The 20,705-nt window shown below is 41.2% G+C and overlaps 1 protein-coding gene across 1 annotated transcript in view; it reads left to right on the top strand.

Annotated features, from left to right (window-relative positions):
• The window catches only part of DST (dystonin), a 389,172-nt gene that overhangs the window by 221,510 nt on the left and 146,957 nt on the right, over window positions 1-20,705 (top strand). The window contains exons 37-40 of the mRNA XM_056856095.1: window positions 2,967-3,055; window positions 4,902-5,037; window positions 19,102-19,254; window positions 20,235-20,468. Coding sequence (XP_056712073.1) covers window positions 2,967-3,055; window positions 4,902-5,037; window positions 19,102-19,254; window positions 20,235-20,468 — 612 coding nt within the window. The remainder of the gene's footprint in view (window positions 1-2,966; window positions 3,056-4,901; window positions 5,038-19,101; window positions 19,255-20,234; window positions 20,469-20,705) is intronic.

Raw genomic sequence — 20,705 nt, 5'->3', positions numbered from 1 at the left:
AATAAGTATCCCTTTTATGGGGAATATCTTGAATATATATAACTCTCACAGTCTAGCATAGCCTCCATGACTGAGGACTTTTCCACATCCAACAAAGCATTCATATACATATCTAAGGACAAGACATAAGTACCTAAGAAAAGCCATGCTGGATCAGACTAAGGCCTATCAAGTCCAGCAGTCTATTCACACAGTGGCCAACCAGGTGCCTCTAGGAAGCCCACAAACAAGATGACTTGCAGCAGCATTATCCTGCCTGTGTTCCACAGCACCTAATAGGCATGCTCCTCTGATACTGGAGAGAACAGGTATGCATCATGACTAGAATTCTTTTTGACTAGTAGCCTTGGATAGCCCTTTTTTCCATGAACATGTCCACTGCCCTCTTAAAGCCTTCCTAGTTGGCAGCCATCAGCACATCCTAACTAACTTTAAAGCAACTTGTGATAAACAATGGGACATTGTTGATGAAGAAAAAAATATATTAAATCCACCCTCAGTATTGGCTAGAAGAATCTTCTTAGTCCATGCCTAGTAAAAACTGGCAGTTCATTGAAGATAATTTTAATGGGTTTCTGCATTGTTGGCATTGTTCCTTCAGAAAACTAGGTTTTCAGAAAATTGGAGGTGATAGAGCAGTCATTGCCTCCATTAGAAAAGTTAATTTATTGTGGCCTGAAGTAGTCTCTGTGCAGGCTACATTTATTTAGTACTTTTGAGTATGTGATGGAAAATCTGAAATAAGCATAACTAGCTTTACTGCAAGGGGCGCGTGAACATTTTGCTGTGGTTGTTTTACTGGCAGGTGACTCTGAAATGCCCAGCCTGCCTCTACCCCCTACTTTTTAAAGACACACCATGAACCAAATTGGAGCTTGACCAGCTGTCCTCCCCTCCAGTTCATCATGTAACTGGTCAAATGGGGGCAGGCCACAGAAAGCAGCATGTGAGTTGCTGGGCCGACCAGTGCTGGGGTTTCCCCCTCCCCCCTCCCACATCTGTAAGTGCTCCAGCTTAAGGCTGGAGCTTGTTATGGATGCCGATTAGACAGCAATGGATGCCTTCGGTGAGCAAGGCACTCCCTCCCCCAGTACCCAAGAGTAATTTAGGTATTATTTTTAACTTCCTTGCCCCTTAATACAGGAATCTTTACATGTACCCATGCATCTCTTTGAAAAAAATCTTAGGACAAAGTTGACTACCTTAGATTCTGTGTGACGTCTGGTCTACTTAGTTTCACTTCCATGAATTCTTGCAGGTAAGGCAGGGCTGGAGTTCAGAAGATTAAACGAGGCCTTTTTCACCTCATCAAAGCTTCTGTGCACCATGTTGCTTATTACAATTATTAAGCTGCCAGTACTAATGAATGCTACAGTATAACAGCAAACAAAAAGTCAAAGTCGCTCCTATTGCACACTGGAAACAATTCTCAACATGCAACCATAGAAACGTACAGGCATATGCTAGAGCCCTGTTTTTTAATTGTTATTTTTTTATTTGATTCATTCTTTTCTGGAGCAAGATTGATCATAATTGGTTCATCTCTTTACCCTAGGTAGACTTGGGAGGCTCTAAACAGATTTTTGTTTTGATATTTAAGATAATTTGTAGCAATGTATCTTTGAGAATTCCTAACTTGGAATAAGATAAACACAAAAGATCAGACTCTTAGGACCCATTCAAGAGTCACAACAAACCAAAGTTTGCAATAAGTATGACTGATTTATTATTGGACTCATGCCCTCCCTTTCTCTTCTTCTCTTTCCATGCTCTCTTCCCCCTGCATGTTGGAGATGAGATTGAAGAGATCCTTGTTTGATCAAACTACATTTTGTTATGGTATCTGAATAAATTTGGGTTTGTTCTTTTCCAGTAACCCACATTCTGAACCAAGATTGAACTGTGGTTTAGAAACCTAATCACTGGAAATGAAACCCCAGTTGGATGGCACAACAAATTAGAACTGGACCAGAAATTTGTTGTTCAAAACTTGGTGTGCGAGGGAAGGGGGAGGGGGACCCTAGGGAATGTATGAACCTGAGAATAAATCAGGTTTGTGTTTAACACCAACAAACACTGGTTGTGTGTGATGTCTGAATACAGTCTGGGTTAGATTTCGGCTCTCACAGAAAATAAAACCACAAATTAAATTACATTTGATTGGACCAACTGATGATAAAAAGATGAAAATATAAAGTTCTGAGTTACACAAGCCCTGTTCACATGTTACACTGAACACATACAGCCTGCATGTTTGTGCATACACCTGTGTATAAGAAAGAGCCATTGGGTGTTCACTTTACAATTGGTACTGATACCCAGATAAATGTGGGGTTTAAATCACATGTTCAGCTGTACATGTGTTGAATGTAATATGAGAATTACATAGGAAGAAAAATCAGGTGCACTGTACATGGACTATATGTGCATTCCCTGCAACTTGAGAACAAGGCTAAAGATGTCTTCAGTTGCAGTGGTGTTGAGGGCGTATGTGTTGGAGAACCAAACAAAAACTGATGTTGCCTGCCTGGGCTGGTGTTAGCTTTGTAAGACTGTGCTACTTGCAAACAATCTAAAATAAAGAGAAGAAAAATGTTTACAATAAAGTTGTCTAGAAGAATAAGAGCTAGGAAATGTTGACAAGTACCTGTATTTTCATGAAAATTAATCATAGCTATCAGCCCCCCAAGAACTACCTTTTATATGTAACCTTATTGATGCTAATACTCTTAAGCAAGCAAGTTTTTAAAACTCCTTAATAGGAAACAAGAATACTAAACAATTAAGTCTTATTTCAATACATTTCCCTAAAATTGCCTTGATAACTGTTAAAAATATGACGTGTCTCTCATTTGCCCTTGTTGAAACCCTTTGTTTATTTTTTTGGATTAAGTAATTTCCTACCCACCCACCCCAACTGCTAGATTGGAATTGGGGAAATCAGAACATACTTTCTTGTTTTTCAGATTTCTTCCGATGAGCTGTCAGCCAAGAAAGAACAGATATCAGAGGCTTTGCAAACAACACAGTCATTTTTAGCCAAACATAGCGATAAGTACGTTCATTATGGTTATTGCATTTTGGAAGGGGGAGTAGAATCAGTATGCAGGCTACAGTTCCTACAAAACCTAACAGTGCTTTCCTTTGAGCGTATTCTGCCCAAGGCTTCAAATTCAAGCTCTCAACTGGGATGGCCCCTGTCACTCCATTCTCTTATAGTTTCCATCTTCTGTATGTAAAATAAGAATAATAGTGACCTGTTTGGTAGGTAGTGGGCTTGCATGAAATACATTACCCCATTGGTTTGTATACTTAGCTGCACCGGTCTAGAGGTTCACAGGAATGGCAAGCACAGGCAGATCCCCTCCATTTGGTTCTCTGTCTAGTCATGCAGAGCCATCCCTTCCATTTAAGCAAATGGTGTAACCGCTGTTTCCACGTGAGCAAGAGGCTACTGGATCAATCTGACAAAAGTGCTAAATAGCGTGTGAATATTTGTTATTGTTTCCCAAGCCCAAACATGTTTTATCCATATAGATACCTGATTTCCTCCTCAGAGCCATTCTCAGTTTTATGTTTATGAAGGAAGAGGGGTGAAGAAAGTGGTCTGTGCTTTTGCATTCGGTAATGTTGCAATAAAACAAAGTGAAAGGGGAAACAGTGTAGGCCTTTGCTTATCACATGTTCATTGGGGTTGGATCTAATGGCTCTTTTCTGATAAGTCTTCCTTCAAGGGAGAAAGACTTCCTCAGATGTAGAATGACTTTTTCTGATTGAAAAAGGCTTCTTCTGATAGTGAAATCTCCTTCTTTGTTGAAGCAAGGTTTTTTTTTTCCTGTGGAGGAAAATTGGATGGAAGGAAGTCATAGGATCCAACCCTGTGTGTCCCATGACTGCATCTTGGGTTGGCACTTTGGGTAAAACTTGACCTGAGGTGAATGATTGGTGGCTGGCCTTGTGGAAACCACCCTCCCCCAAGCTAATCAGTAGCACACACATGGCTGTTTTAAAGGTCTCAGAAGGGTCACTATGGTAGGGAATGCTCAGTGTTTTCCTAAATTACTTCTCTGAAGCTGCAGGTAGCTCCAAAAATCCCATTCTCCGTCATGAGGTGGATATATGTGTAAGGAAAGGTACTTGTCCTTTTCCTCACCTAACTAATTTTACCTTTGCAAGTGCAGATTAAGTAACTGGAGGGGTATGGGAATAAAGTGCTAAATAGCCTGTTCTCCAGTAACTCCTCTCCAATCTTCAGCACCACTGCTAATGAGGGGGGGAGAAACCCCTGGGAACTCCTAATAGTGTGTGGCTCAGTGAAGCATCTTTGATATCCTTAGTGAAGCATCTTTTATTCTGCTTTGCAAATATGTGCTAGCATGTACTACAGGTTGAATATCCCTTACCTGGACATCTGATATCCGGACTGATCCGAAAACCAGACCTTTTGAGCCGGCATGCAGGCATTACTCACAGGCCCTCAGCAGTGCCATTGATGGTTCAGTGTACACAAAATTATTTAAAATATTGTTTTAAGTTACATTCAGGCTATGTGTATAAAGTATATATAAAACATAAATGAATTTCGTGTTTAGACCCGAGTCCCATCCCCAAGATATCTCATTATGTATATGCAAAAATTCCAAAATATTCCAAAATACAGAAAGATCCAAAATACAGACCACTTCTGGTCTCATGCAGTCAGGATAAGGGATACTCAACCTGTAATTAAAAATATTTTTGAATTCTTCTTGATTATTTCTTTCATGAAACCTTGTTTTCAGTTTAACAAAAGCAAAAATCAGTTTTTACTGTCATTAACATTCTTTATTTTTCTGTAGAGATGAATGAAAAAGGCAGCAAGCACTTGGATCTACATCTGTTTTTTGTTTTTGTTTTCGTAGACTGACAGATGAAGAGAAAAATGAAATGGAAAACCACATGCGCTCGCTGCAGGAAGGTTATAAACTGTTATCTCATGAAGATTTGAAGCAGTTGCAGGAGGAGCAAAATGTAGATGATGAAAACATGGATGAGAAGGTAGCATACAGTCTGTGTTACATTGCTGGCTGTAATATATGCTCTTTTTAGTCTGTTTTATTGCATGGTTGTGTAACTATGTATTAATACTGGAAAAAAAAACTTCACTGAATTGTGTGTATCAGAATAGCTGACCCTGTACTAAATGAATGATGGTTTTCAATATATTTATGCAGTCAGAATTCTAGTTTGGTAAATTTTAAAAAGGAAGGTACCGAGAGAATATATGAACAAGCTTTTATACTGTGTGCCTTGCATAAACTAAGAGCAAAAAATCATATACCACTTAACCCTTCTCTTTAAAAACCATCTTTTCAATTGTCTTCAACGTTTATGCTTCAGAAACTTGACACTGATTGGAAGTTCCATAAACTATACTTTACCATGTGCTCTCCTAGAGGTATCTCCTTAAAGTATGCAGTATTTTAGAAGAATTTTCAGATGAGTACATCATTTGGAACCTGTACACTCAGTAACTGTGAGAGAGTTCATTTAATGAGTGGAGAGTTAATGTATTTTTTAAAAAAAATGTTTACTGACTCTGGAATGTCAAACAAGTTGCAAAATAACAGCAAAAGGAACTACTTAGCATACAGATTTTCAGTCTTGTTTCCAAATGATAATTATTGCAAGCTAATCTCGGAATGCATTTGAGTGGGTACAGTAGTTGATTCTGTATGTTGAGTGACTACGTAAAAGTGCTGTATGCTGTAAACATGAATAGCATGCATGTTTTTTCTTAAATCTCATACTGTTTTCTGAATATGCTAACTTCTCACAAAGCACATATATAGCATGACAGTTTGCCTTTCAGGTACATGTCCCTTTTTGCTCACTGTATGATCATCTACTCTGTATTCTACCACTAACCCTATCGATGTATGCAGAGTATAGGCTTTTGGTTCACCGGTGCATGTCATGTTTCAATCTTTTATCACTCCGTGTGCTGTGAATCACTGACATAGATCACTTCTGCATTGAACTGCTAACATTCACAGTCTTGCTCCAGCTTCGGTAAGTAAGCACGGTACACAGATAAATATTAAAATTTAAACATTTAACTCTTTACTGTCTCTAAAATGCTGAAAAATATCATATTTTATACTCATTTTTAGGTGGACAAAGTCATAGCTGGCATCATTGATCAATCAACTGGAGAGATTTTTTCAGTCTTTCAGTCACTTTGTAAAGGCCTGGTTGACTATGACACCGGAATTCAATTACTTGAGAGTCAGCTCATTTTATCAGGTCTAATTTCGCCAGTTGCAGGAAAGAGTTTTGACCTTGAAGAAGCCAGAGCCTGTAAACTTGTTGATGAACAAACTGCATCACAATTACAAGATTTGCAGAAGGCTAAAAAGATCATTTCAGAATCACAAGTAACAGTTCTCCCAGTTATAGCAGCTTTCGAAAAGGGTCTAATTTCAGAATCCCTGGCTCTTAAAATTCTTGAGATTCAGCTTTCCAGAGGGCATCTAACAATACCAGCCACAGGAGAACAGCTGACTTTGCAGAAAGCTTTCCAGAGGAACCTGATTTCAGCAAGATTATATACTCACCTGCTGGAAAGATGTGACATGTGCCGAGACCTTATTGATCCTAACACCTCAGAAAAGATCTCCCTTGAAGAATTGCTTGAAAGAACTGTAATACATAAAGACACAGGCTTGCGGCTGTTACCCGTGACCCTTCAAGAAAAAGGCAAAATAGTACTAAAATGTGGAAGGAAGATAAGTATTCAGAGAGCAGCTCATGAAGGACTCATAGAGAGAGACACTATGTTCAGACTTTTGGGGACTCAGCTCCTTTCTGGAGGCATAATTCACCCTGAAGCAGGGCACAGAATGAGTGTTGAAGAGGCTATGAAAGAAGGGGTTATTGATCAGGATGCTGCTTGTGCTATTCTGACCCACCAGGTCCAGACAGGTGGGATCCAGTGTCCAAGCTCATCAAAGCGTTTGACTATAGATGAAGCCGTACAGTGCAACTTGATATCCTCTAGTAGTGCTTTGCTTGTACTGCAGGCACAACAAGCCGTCATTGGCCTCATCTGGCCACACAGTGGTGAAATATTTCCTGTATCCACATCTTTACATCAAGGCATGGTCACAAATGAGCTGGCATGCAAAATTCTAAATGGCCGTCAAAAAATTGCAGCCCTTTACATCCCAGAGACGGGTGAAGTGATCAGCCTGGATAATGCTGCTCAGCGTGGAGAAATAGATAGTAACACTGCAACTGTTTTGAATAGTGCCACCCTACCTGACAAAATGCCTAATGTGGGTGATATAACACCCCCCTTTAAAAGGGTTGCAAGACTGCTTACATCTTGTGAACTTCATCCATTTGTCCGATATGATGGTAAAAATGACGTAGATGCTTCTGATGCCAGCAAGGTCTCGCCTCGCAGTTCAGAACAAACTCAAAAGTTATTCATATCTTACCTACTGATAAATAGTTACATGGATGCGAACACAGGGCAAAGACTTCTTCTGTACTGCAGTGACTTAAGTGAAACTGTCAGTTTGTTATTGCATGGAAATGAATCTGAATATAGTGCAAGTGGGACCGAAGGGCAATTTTGTGACACAGATGTCAGCACAAACGCACCCAGTCTTGAGCAGCAGCAGCAGCCTGAAAATGTGGTGCTGAGCCATATTGCCAGCAGTGCTGCAGGCAAGCAGAGAAGCGTGCAGAATATTTCCAGTAACTGCAACAAGAAGGAGTCTTGCAAAGAAAGTCGCCACACTGACAATAGTTCCGGGAGAAGTTATTTTCCTATTGTGTCTAGTGGTTCAGAGCAGTCCAGATGTGCTGGGGACAGTTTATTTTGTAAACAGGAATGTGGATCTGGAAGGAGGGTCGCTACAAATGAGAATCCTGAAAAAGGAAGTGTGTTTCAAAGTTTGCCAGAATATTCTGAACGAATCCCAACGGAAGTGTGTGAAAATGTAACTGAGCAACCAGATGTTAGTATTGGTGACGCTGAAGAGTCTCTTTCAGAGTATTCACCAGGGGATCTTCCGTCAAAAATAAATGAAGATAATATTTGCACTGTAGAAGAGAGAAAGGAGAATGAAAACAACTCTTTGGGCATTCTGAATAATTTTTTAGATATAAGCGATTCTTCAGTTATAAATAAAGAAGTTCAGAAATTCACTGATGTTTCACATCTTCCGATCATTGCTGAGCAGAAATGTATTTCTAACGTTTTGCAGTCTAAAGGAGAAATTATGTCAAAGAAAGAAAATGATGTAAATTATGAGTTTCAGCATAGTTCATACACCAGCATGGAATCTGGCAATAAGCTTTTAAATAAACTTACTGAAGGAGAATGTGTGAATTGCAATGAAGGTGAGACACTGAAGTCAGAAACTAACAGCACTTTGCTGCTACCTACCTACAATGATGGTAACTACAGATCTCCTTTGCAAGGCTTCACTGATTCAAGTGGCACCTTACCATTAGGAGATCACACTCTAATTCATGACATGCATCTGCCAAAAGACTCTGTTCGCATGAAGCCGCAGCAAGAAGAGCTTTCGGGTATCTGTGACCATCTGCCATTGGAAGAACCTGCTAATGAATCTAGTGTTTGTCCACTAGATGCATCAGCATTGGGATTCACAAAGGATAAGCATCATCCATCAATGAAATACTGCAGCAACAACCATAGTATGCCAGTGCTAGAAAATCATACTTTTACCATTGGTGAAGACTTGAATGAAGACAAAACGGGTTGCATTAATGAATTATTGCTGGAGCAACAGATTGAAAGTGATTCTTTGGGAAATTATGTAGATGAAAGTGACAGACAACAACTCATAGACCAGGCACACTTACGCAGCATATCACTGTGTGACAATCATACCACTTGCAATGGGGTTTCTTTACTGGAAAATCATAATGAATGTAAACAAAATGGGGCACTTCAGGGAAACTATATCATTACTCAGTCAGAGCTGCCTATGGAAGATTACACTGATACAAATGCCAGGCCCCCAGAGAATGTCAGTCCTAACATTCTTGATGGACCATCTCTTAAGATTAATGCTGATAGTCAGTCTAATATTAGTATTAAGTGTGACCTGCCCAACGTACACTCTGTGGGTGACAGTAATGCAACATTTTCATGTGGCAGGTTGCTTCTGAAAGATATTAACAGTAAGCCTTCTGAGCCTCTGCATGAAATCAAGTGTAGCCCTCCTCAGTCAGAAGATGGGAATGAATACAAAGGCAGAAAAGACCCTTGGGGCAGAGTTCAGCATGCAGACCACAGCAAGCAGGCCTGTGATGTTACGCAAGTAGAAAGTGACAATGATTATTACAATTTGGCCAGAACTGATGAGGATGAGACCTTTGTAGTTAATGGTAATGTTAGTTTGGAGCCTGACATTAATGCAGTAGCCATCATGGCAACAGTAGAGAAGACAGTAAGTATGCAAGAGGAAGGAGAATCTTCTCCTGTCAGCCTGAATAACAAAGAGGAAAATATTCTATGCTTTAGTGAATTAAGTTACACAGATACAGTTGAAACTATGAACACAGCAGCATTCAGTGCAAGGATACTAGACACAGTCCTAGAAGAGGTGGAAGAAAGTGTTGTAGATGCGGAAAAGAAGGATCAGGAAAAAGAAAGAAAAGTGAGTGATCTAACTCCTCTGTTAAAGTCGCGTAAGGCTAAAATGAAAGGAGTGGGACCTGAAGAAATTAGAGAGGGTGAAAGTGAAGGGGATGAAAGTGAACGTGAAAGTGTATGTGAAGGTAATCATGGTGGTGATAATGATGACACTGAGGATGACTTTAAAGATTACGATTATATGGATTTAGATTATAATACTTCTGATGATACTGATTATGAGGATGAAGAAGTGATGGAAATGCACTATTCACAGCGCCGTGAGGAAAGTGCTAGGCTCCAGGCGTCTGCACATAGTGAAAATAGTTTGGACTCAGAGTCAAAACATGATTTGCTGTGCTTTGAAAATGACAGGGTTGATGAATGCCAAAACGTAGCTGAAGAAAGTATTCAAAAACGTATGTGGGAAAGTAACCCGAGGCAGAAAGAAGCCAAACAGGCTTCTGAGCCTGTTTTGGAAAATGAACTTATGTTACAAGATAGCAGTGGAAATATTTCAAGACAAAGCAGTGAAATCCCTTACTTAGGCTCAAGCGTTGGTTCGATCTTAGAGATTGTTCAGGCGGAGATAGATCTACCTTCTGGAAGACACCTATGCACTGAGCAGAGCAAGCCTCTAAAGTGTGAGGATGACTTAGCAATGTCATCATCGGACCATGGTCCAGGTCAGGCAGTAGATGATGGAAAATTAATACAAGTAGTTACCAATCTGCCACACAGTCAACTAGAAAGTAGCGCCTGGAAACAAGATAGAGTCGACATTCTGATGGAAGATAATATCCAGGAAACAAGTGGATTGAGAGAGACCCTAGAAGAGACCTGTTCATCCGTAATTAAAAATGGTTCTGAAATTACTCACTCATGTGACCAACATTCAAAGGAAACTTCATCAGTTATATACTCCAGTGACATTGGTACAGATGTATCAGTGGAGCATATGGAGGATTTTGACCTTTCTACTTATTTAAAGCAATGTGCAAAAGATGTACAAGGCAAAGATACTTTAGCACCAAAAAAGGAGGGTGCATATTTCTTTGAGGAAGTTAAAAGAGACCAGGAAGGCATACAGAATAGAAACAAGCTAAAGGTAACTGAGAATAACAAGGACAAACAACATTCAGTAGAACCAAATTCTAAAGCTCTGCCAACATTTACATCAGCTAAATCAGAACTGGAGAAATCTAGAGAAAGCAAAGAAAGCAAGATTACTGTTAATTCTGAAGCTTATCATGATAAAATGCAGACCTACAAACATGCTGTTAACAGCACAGGGCATGTTGAAGCTGTTGAAGAATTAGGTAATAGTGCTGCAACAGAGTATAAGGACCATAAACACGTCATAGATTTCTCTCCCAGTGTAGCCACTACGTATGATAACAGGCATGGCACTGAGCATGAAACACTGGTTAGGCACGGTGGGGAACAAATAACTAAGGAAGACAACATTCGGGACCAGGAGTCTACTTCCTTTGAAAATAGTATCAGGGAAAAGCAACAACCACAAAACGATGCAATGCTCCCTAATTTTAGTCCAGTGGAGGAACATTTAGTGCATTCTTCTGAAGTGTCAGCTACATTACCTGAAGGCTTAACAAATATACTAAGAAGCAAAATGAAAGATGGCCGTGTGTGCTACATGCAGGAGGATGAACCTTTAAGTTATACCAGCACAAGAGCTTTAATGCAAAATTTACTTAAAATGGCTAATTCTACACACTGCGAAGATGAGGATTCTAATCAATCCTGTGCCAAAAATACAAACAACGGTATTAGACCTGCTTCAAAAAAGGTTGATGCAAACAAGAATGATGCTGCTTTGTGTCTTTGGCTTGATAATAGAAGTCCTGATCTCCTCCGTGATATACTGAAGCAGGACTGTTGCAGTCAAGGTATTGGTGGCACACGTGGAACAATGGGCGAGAAGTCCCAGACCGAAACAGAGCAACAGGGAAAAGTTGAGACTCCTAAAGAGATTGTTTCTCAGATGGATCATACCTGTCCCATCCCAAACAGAAATGGAATTTCAACTGTGTTAGAATCAGAAGCTGTTCCAGAGAATACTTCGGCACTCAGTAAGGCTTTTGCTTTGAAAGGAGGCCATCCGGCTGACCATCTGTCCCAAAACTTTTCTGGCGATGTATTGGAAATGAAGGAACCAGTAGCAGGACCTGGTGCAACGAGCATGGTGAGTAGCAATTATAGCAGTTGCTACTTGTCTTGAAGGCAAAGGCACCACTGTAGAGTGTTTAGTACATGTTGGTGGTTGCTCTCTTAGCATAATCAAAATTGGCACGTACATTACCAATTAAACCACCTATCACAACAGAGACAAATTTGCCCTGGGTGGCGTTGGAGAATCACAGATGATAGTTTAAAGCAAGCCTCTGGGCATACTTTAAAATAGCAACCTTTTTACAACAGTAGTGATTTAGACACATTTGCAGCCCATTCCTGAGAATGGGGCTGAAAGTTCTTTGGAGGCCAGTCCCAGCGGCAGCCGAGCGCTGCGGGACTGCACCTCGCCCCTCCACCGGTGCGGCCTCTCCGTGGCGCCGGCAACGGCGTAGAGAGGCCACACTGGTGCAGGGGGGCGGGGCGGGGGTGGGCCGGGGGGAGAAGCCGCTGGTTAGGTGGCTCCCTATCCCCTTTCAGCCACTTCCGCCGGCCCTGGGAACGGCGGTGCTGCACGTGCTTTTTAGCAGGTGCAGCCTTGCTTTTCCCTATGGGGCAAAAGGCCCCAGTTAAACCAAACAAATCTACAAAATGGCTTTTTTTTGTTTAATGGTATACGGGAATTGGCTTAGGAAGAGGCGCCGCTGCGCCTCTTCCCGCCGTCCCCGTACGCCTCAGCTCAGGAATGGGCTGTTGATGTTTCTCTGCTGCTTAGTTGAAGGTGGTGTACTAGAAATTGCTTGTGCTCATAATGTTTTCAGATATGCAGTGGTATCCAGCTGTGTCTTCAGTACACAGAGAAGCTGAAACGACATACAACAGTGGTTCAAGATATGAAATTCTTCTTAGATGATCTGCAGCCTGTCAGTAATGACCTGGAAACCCTGAAAGTTCAACTTGAACAGTTAGAAGTAAGTTGCCTATCTACGTATGTTTATAATATGTCAGGGGGCAGATTAAGGGATACCTATGCTTTGCTCCTGGACACTTCAACATGTAAAAGCTAAGGAAATGCATACAGTACAGGGAGAATAGAGATTTGCCTGTATTTCTCTCCCTCCCTCACAGTCCTATGTGAATGCTTGGACTAAATCGTGGGCTACATGTTACCCTACCACAAGCTGCATATTACCTGTGATCCTTGCATACAGTGAAATGTATAGCCCATTCCTGAAGAAGACTGGAAGGGGGAAGCTAGGGCAACAGTATGTCAAGATAAAACATACGCAAGTATCCCTAGGCTGAGATGAAGGAGGAAGGTGTGGAATGACATTGAAAATGAGCAATGGAATATTGTGGGAATAAGGGAGAGTGAAAGAAAGTGAAGCAGTGTGAGCCATGAGAAACATTCAGTGTGTGGTTGTGTGGTATCTTTATTATATACATACTCCTCTTGTTCTTCCAAGGATCTCGTCAGTCTTACAACTACCCTGTAATGCATGATAACCTGGGTGATATTAGGTAGGTAAAGGTAGTCCCCTGTTCAAGCACCGGGTCATTCCTGACCCATGGGGTGACGTCACATCCCGATGCTTAGTAGGCAGACTTTCTGTACGGGGTGGTTTGCCAGTGCCTTCCCCAGTCATCTTCCCTTTACCCCCAGCAAACTGGGAACTCATTTTACCGACCTCGGAAGGAGGAAGGCTGAGTTAACCTTGAGCCGGCTACCTGAAACCGACTTCTGTTGGGTTCGAACTCAGGTCGTAAGCAGAGCTTGAACTGTAGTACTGCAGCTTACCACTCTTTGCCACGGGGCTCCTAGGGTGATATTAACTTGTCAAAATAACACTATATAACCTTCCTGGCCCTACTGAGATTTGATACCAGACTTAAGACCATCATTCATCCCTGCTGTGTAGTGTCAATAGCACTGTCTTGTGAAACAAGTTTTAAACACAAAGCAACCTATTTTACATGCTACCCTAATTACTTTTTTCATGAAGTCATTTGAATCGGGATTGGCTGGCTTTGCTGTTATTTTGAAGAAAGATGTGAAGGTGGCAGAAGAATTTGTAAAACTTCGGCATAGAGATGTTTCCAGTGACCAACTTGAAGATTTAAGGAAACAATATGAACTTTTGGAAAATGATTTCTTTGTGGTCTGTGACATGTCTTCAAAACGTGCAAAGCAAATAGTCTTTGCAGTAGATGGTGAAATGGTATGTTCATGGTCTGCATGTTGCTTTTATATACCATCCCATTTCAAATGCCCAGCTACAATACATTTCTGCAAACTAAAGCAATAGCTTGCGTGTGCGAATCAGGTGTTTTAGACCAAGAAGCAGAAAGAGGTTTATTTCACAAATGCAGGTAATTTGCATTTTTGACAATGAATCGGCCAGTGATAAGCTTTTAAATTATGAGATGTCAGATGATGTATATATTAATATGCATTTGCCCTTAGACTCGGTGTTCAGCAAGCCGCTAAATAAAGGGAGTTCCATCATTGTGAGCATTGAGAATAGAAAGAACCTGCTCTGATCTTATCTTATGAAACTGTACTACTCAAGTCCTATGAACCCTTTTGCCATCTTTCTGCATAGGAAGATTTTTTTCTTAAGTGGTCTGATGCTTTCGTTTGTAAAACTGTCCCTGATTGCAGTCCTCTAATGGAAATACTTTGATATTATACTGATTTGGTTTTCAGTCTTCTGGATATGTGAGGGAAAAAATGTACTTTTGAACTTTTTAGGCTAAACTGGCAATTTTGCATCAGGAACATCTAGTTAGGCTTCAGGAATCTGCAGATTGGATCGTGGAAAAGAGCGAAATGGTGAATGATCTCAAGGTGGACGTGTGTGATTTGGAAGATGTGAAGGACAGGTTTCAGTTACTCAAGGCAAGTACCACTGATTAGTGTCTGTTACTTAGGGAGCTTCCAGATACTCTTTTATAGGCAACTTCTGCTCTGAATCAGATCATGTTCAGGTTGCTTATCTCGGTCACATTTATTTATTTATGTTATTCTACACTGCCTTTCTCATCTGGACTCCCACACTGTCATTATTGAAGCTGATATTAAGAGCAGTGTCTTGAGGATACATTTTACATATATATCTACGAAAGGGTTAGCAGGGACAGCCTCGAAGCCCATTTATCTCAGTAGATTGATTCTAAAATGATTGGTTTAAGGGTTGTAATCAAGATATGATAGCACCACTGGAAATGCAGCCGGAGAGGTATTAACAGTCCTATGTATTTCCCCCATAATTTCCAGCAGAAATTATGGATATTAAGTAGGTTTTTTTTTCCTTTGTAAGAAGCATAGAACAAATGCATTTAAAAGAATACAAAAGGGGTGCCCAACCTTTTTCAGCATGCAGGCACCTTTGGAATTTTGGCAAAGGGTAGTGGGAGCAACTACAAAATGGCTGCCGCAAGAGGCAAAGCCTGGCACAAAATGACTGCCGAAGGACATGGAGCCAAGCATAAGTGGCTGCCCCAGGAGGCGCAATCAGGAAATGTCAGGGAGTGAGGTCATACATAACTCTAGTAGTGACTCTTCAGCATTTCTAGCAGAAGCGCTGCTTAACACAATGCCTTTTAAAATGAACATATTGTTTAAAGTTTCTTGCATACACACAGTAACACAGTAACACAGCGAAGATCCTTATACAGTGGGGACAGCTGCTCCTGAAGCAACTTCTAAAAAATCTGCACAGCCAATCAGACGCTGTGCTGTGCAAAAGCCCCACGTGGCTCTGCTCACCGGGTGGGTGACAGAAAAGGTGTCAGCAGGGGACCCCTGGAGTGCCATCACAAAAATGACAGTAAAATAGTCTTCCAGCTAGTTCATCAATGCCTAGCAGAATAAAAATATTTTCACAGTCTTCAAAAGGGGGTCAGAAAAGAGTACAGAAGAGCCACCCATAGGACTGTTCAGAGTTCCAGATCTGCAGCCAAAAGCATATGGAAATGGAATGAAATGGAAGCCCACCTCACACCCATATGCTTACAGCTCCCCTGACCTTACCTTGGTTGGGGGAGGGCGGCATAGAAAACAAATAAAACAAATGTGTGTGAGAGAGTGAGGCGCGCAGTCCAAGAACATTTTGTTTCTCCTCCCCCGCATATTGACTATAAGAAACGTGGCTCTAAGATTTCATTTTTTCATAACTTACTGGGTGACATCAAGGATACTGGAAGCCTCTATGTAATAAGAAGGTTATGGAGCACTAAACATAGAGCTTAATATTACAGATCTAGTGGGGGCAAGTTGAACAAATGTAAACATCTGGTAATATTCTTTAAGATATTGTGTATTACAAACCACAAAAAAGTAAATATAGAGACAATCATAGAATCATAGTTGGAAGGGACCACCAGGAACATCTAGTCTAACCCCCTGTACAATGCAGGAAATTCCAAACTACCTCCCCCCCACACCCCCAGTGACCCATACTCCATGCCCAGAAGATGGTCAAGGTGCCTTCCCTCTCATGATCTGCCTATGGTCATAGAATCAGCATTGCTGAAAGATGGCCATTTAGCCTTTTCTTAGAAAACTCCAGGGAAGGAGAGCTTACCACCTCCCAAGTAAGCCTGTTCCACTGAAGAGCCGCTCTTACTGTTAGAAAATTCTTCCTAATGTCTAGACGGAAACCCTTTTGATTTAATTTCAACCCCTCGGTTCTGGTCCGACCTTCTGGAGCAACAGAAAACAACTCAGCACCATCCTCTATATGACAGCCCTTCAAGTATCACCTCTCAGGCTAACCATACCCAGGTTCTTCAACCTTTCCTCATAGGACTTGGTCTCCAGACCCTTCACCATCTTTGTTGCCCTTCTCTGGACACGTTCCAGCATCTCTACATCTTTCTTAAATTGTGGTGCCCAAAACTGAACACAATACTCTAGGTGAGGTCTAATCAGAGCAGAGTAAAGTGATACCATCACTTCGAGTGATCTGGACACTATATTATGAAAACACATACAGCAGTATGGTAACACTTAGATACACTGCATGTTTATGCTGGGACATCATTTCCCCTATTTCAGTCCCTACTTAGCGCCCACCTTTCTTTAAATGTAAAGTGTCTGCACATTTTACCAAATTATATTTTTAAAATATTAATTTTCTCTCCTTTTAAATCTTTATAATGCCTTTTTCAGTTTTAATCATGTTTTCATTGCTTGCAGGAAACAGAAAAAGAATTTGGAACTAGAAAAATGCACCTGGAATCCACAGCGCTTGATGTTCAGTTCTTCATTTCTGAACATGCCCAAGATCTTTCCCCAAACCAGAGCAAGCAGCTACTGAGACTCTTAAATGCTACACAGAAGCGTTTCCAGGAAATGCAAGAAACAATAAAATCTCAAGCAGACCATTTAGAAACTCTAATGCTGACTGCACAAGTTCTTGTCGACCAGAAGGTTTGCTTCTCTGTGTGGCTGTCTTCTTAACATCATCCTGACATAAGTCCAGAAAATACATTTCTAGATAGAGAAATTATAGAGTATCTGAAATGGAAATCCTGGCCTTCCGAATTCTAAAAAAAATTCTCTCCAAGTGCAAGGAATCATTTATAAGTAGCATCTTTGTGTGCTTTTAAACACTATTTTGTTTTATATAATATTCTTAATGTATAATATTGAGAAATGCCCTGACCTGGATGGCCCAGGCTAGCCTGATCTCGTCAGATCTCAGAAGTAAGCAGGGCCAGCCCTGGTTAGTATTTGGATGGGAGACCACCAAGGAATACCAGGGTTGCTGTTCAGAGGAAGGCACTGGCAAACCACCTCCGTTAGTCTCTTGCCTTGAAAACCCCATAAGGGGTCGCCATAAGTCGGCTGTGACTTATGGCAGCAGATAAGAGTATGCTATCTTTTGCACATAGAATTGAAGCCACAGAGGCTAAGGTTAGGGCTAGGCTCTTCAAAGGGATCTCTCATCATCTTTTTATCCAGTATTTGGGATCCAGCCCAACTCCTTGTGCTCGGGGTAGATACAACTTCGGGGACCTGCCCCTTGGAGGGATGAGGGAGACAGGGCTGCTGATTCTGCCTTGGCCTACATCTAAAGGTTCTCTGAGAGGCTGTCACCGCCATTAAAAGCACAGTTATACCCATCTAAGCCCATTGATTTCAGTGGACTTAGAGGGATGTAACTCTGATTAGAATTGCACTGCTTACCTCCTACTGTTGGGGAAATACGATACCAGAGAGCCACGATTTTTTGAGCCTGTGGGCATATTTGAAATTCTGACCCAGGGTGGTGGGTGCAACCACAAATCAGCTGGCACAGGAGGCGGAGCCAACCACAAAATGCCAGGCGGTGACGTTACGGATAACCCTAACAGTAACACTTAAACATTTCAGGCAGAAGTTCAGCTTATCAGGACGCCTTTTAAAATGAACTTACTGTTTAAAAATATTTTCTTGCATTCGTACATGTTACCTCCAGTCATACAGTGAAGACCCAGCTGCTGCCAGAAGCAGTTTTTTTAAAAAAAATCAGCTCAGCCAATCGGATCTCCAGTGGCCAATCAGAAGCTCTGCTAGGCAAAAGCTCCACCTGGCCCCACCTACTTTCCCCACCCACTTTCTAACAACACTTGTTGGGAACAGGAAAGATGTCTGTGGGTAGCAAGGCCATGGGCATCACGTTGGGGACCACTGTACTATACTAAGGAGGTTTGAGAGTTTTGTTAGTACTAGTGCTGGGCAGGATGGGAAAAGCTCCACTTTCTGCAACCTGTGGGGAGAAAATGACTTTGCAGCTCCATATTTTTGGATCATTTGGAAGAGGGGGCTTGGAGCAGAAACGCAGAATTTCTAAAATCATTTTCCAGGGGAAGAAATTTGAATAATAAATATCATTGCATGTTTGCCTTGCTCTATTGCTTAAGGGGGGGGAGCATTTTATATTTAGGTGACATTTATACATATCAACTGATCTAACACTTAGTTGTCAACTAACCTTTGTTTTGACATCCTTTTTCCAGAACTTGTACCTGTTTATTACAGGTTTCGAGCCGTTAAGTGATTTGGATTTTCACACGCATAATGCATGGCCAGACTTCTGCTGAGTGATTCCATCCAAAACCCGGTCTCTTTACTTACATCGTTTGTGAGGTTTATCCACATCTTCTATATTCATCTTCTTTAAACTGTGTGCAGCTGCTATCGTGTTTACAGCATACGTTCAGAAAGAGTGTCTGATGAAAGCTTTGCAACATGAACACTTTGAAAATGAACTGGTGTGGGAGCTCACAGGCATCCTATTCAGGCTTCTTTTTATTTTGTCAATTAGGACTTGGCAGAACAACACCAGGAATTCAACGAGAAGGTACAGGATATATGCGACCTCCTTACGCAGACTGAAAACCAGCTCATCGGTCACCAAGAAGCCCTTGTTATCGAGAGGGGCAAGTCTGAGCTGCAGCAATATCAAGCCAAGCAAGAGGTAAAAATGTGCCTAATGTGCAACAGAACCAAAAAGCTGCATTATTAAATTTCTTTGCAGACAGCAAGGCTTATTTCTGAGTAAACAGGCTTAGGATCATACTGTAAAATTGTTTTGGATTTGCTACATTGCCATAAAGATGAGGTCCAAGTGAACAGGTTGCACCGCGCAACGTGGTAAAGGTTCAGCTGCTTGAATAGTTTATCCCGTGGCATATATCTGATCATAACTGAAAATCCCTAGTGCTCTTCACATCATCCAGAGTCATGTTTGAATTCTTCATATAGAAATGAGTACTCCATCAGGTAGTAGCCCTCTGTCAGTGCCCCTCCTGTTGTCTGAAGAAATGTTTCAGATTGGTTCTCATCTGAGACATTGCCCTGCCAACCTCTCCCTTTACGAGGGTCTTTCTGTCAGCCTTCTTTCTCACACACACCCCAAAAATATACTGGGCTGCATAATTGTCCATGTTCATATTTAGCACTTTTTGGTTTTAAGCTGATGCAAAGATCAGCCCATAATCTTGGGGGAAGGACGTAAGATTATGAAGAAAAGGTTTTTGGCTATAACAGTTTAATCTTAAACAGAGGTACACCCTTCTTACGGCCATTGACTTCAATGAATTTACGAGGATGCAATCCTAAGCAAGTATACTTGGAAGTAAGTTCCATTTTATTCAGTGGAATTTACTCCCAGGAAAGCATCCCTAGGATTGTAGCCCAAATCTCCTCGCTATCCATCCCTGTATTTTGGGCAATTGTACTCTATTTCAGATACTGATTATTTCTGAATTCCATCATCTGATGTTCCCTAATAATTAACAATAAGATATTTGAATTAGCCAATTTGTGACTTCAGCACACAGAAAAAAGAGTAAAGCTGGTGTGTACCTTTGAAGAGGGGCTTTGAAGTAGTCAAAAGCTAAGTGCTAACTCTTCTTTCTGACTTTTGTTATTTTTGGTCACTTTCCTCACCTCAAGGAGCTACAGAAAGACATGCAAGCAAACACACAGGCATTGGCAGAAATTGTGAAAAACACAGAGATGTTCTTGAAAGAAAATGGGGAGAAACTGTCACAAGAAGACAAGACTGCTCTTGAGAAGAAGCTGAATGAAGCCAAGACAAAGTGTTTGCTGCTCAGCCAGAAGGCCGAGGAATCGAGAAAAGAGCTGGATAAGGCGGTGACAACAGCCATTAAGCAGGAAACGGAAAAGGTTGTTTGGCAGTCGTTAACATTTCATTTTGGAATGGCCTATTGCACATGCCAATGTTGATAACCCCAGACAAAGGACTGCCATAAAAATCAGGGACTTTTAGCATTCACACAGGAATGGCAACCTTAATCAAACGGCAATAAAAATTCTTAGAATCTCTAAACATACCAAGTGGAAGGAACCCTTGTTTAGTTCCACAATTTGCCCTAAGGATGGGATCCTTCCAGCAATAGTGTA

Source organism: Euleptes europaea, chromosome 10 (genome assembly GCF_029931775.1).
Source record: "Euleptes europaea isolate rEulEur1 chromosome 10, rEulEur1.hap1, whole genome shotgun sequence".
NCBI classification, from domain to species: domain Eukaryota; kingdom Metazoa; phylum Chordata; class Lepidosauria; order Squamata; family Sphaerodactylidae; genus Euleptes; species Euleptes europaea.
The sequence above is the reverse complement of the archived record's forward strand: the minus strand, read 5'-3'. Positions and strand labels throughout refer to the sequence as shown.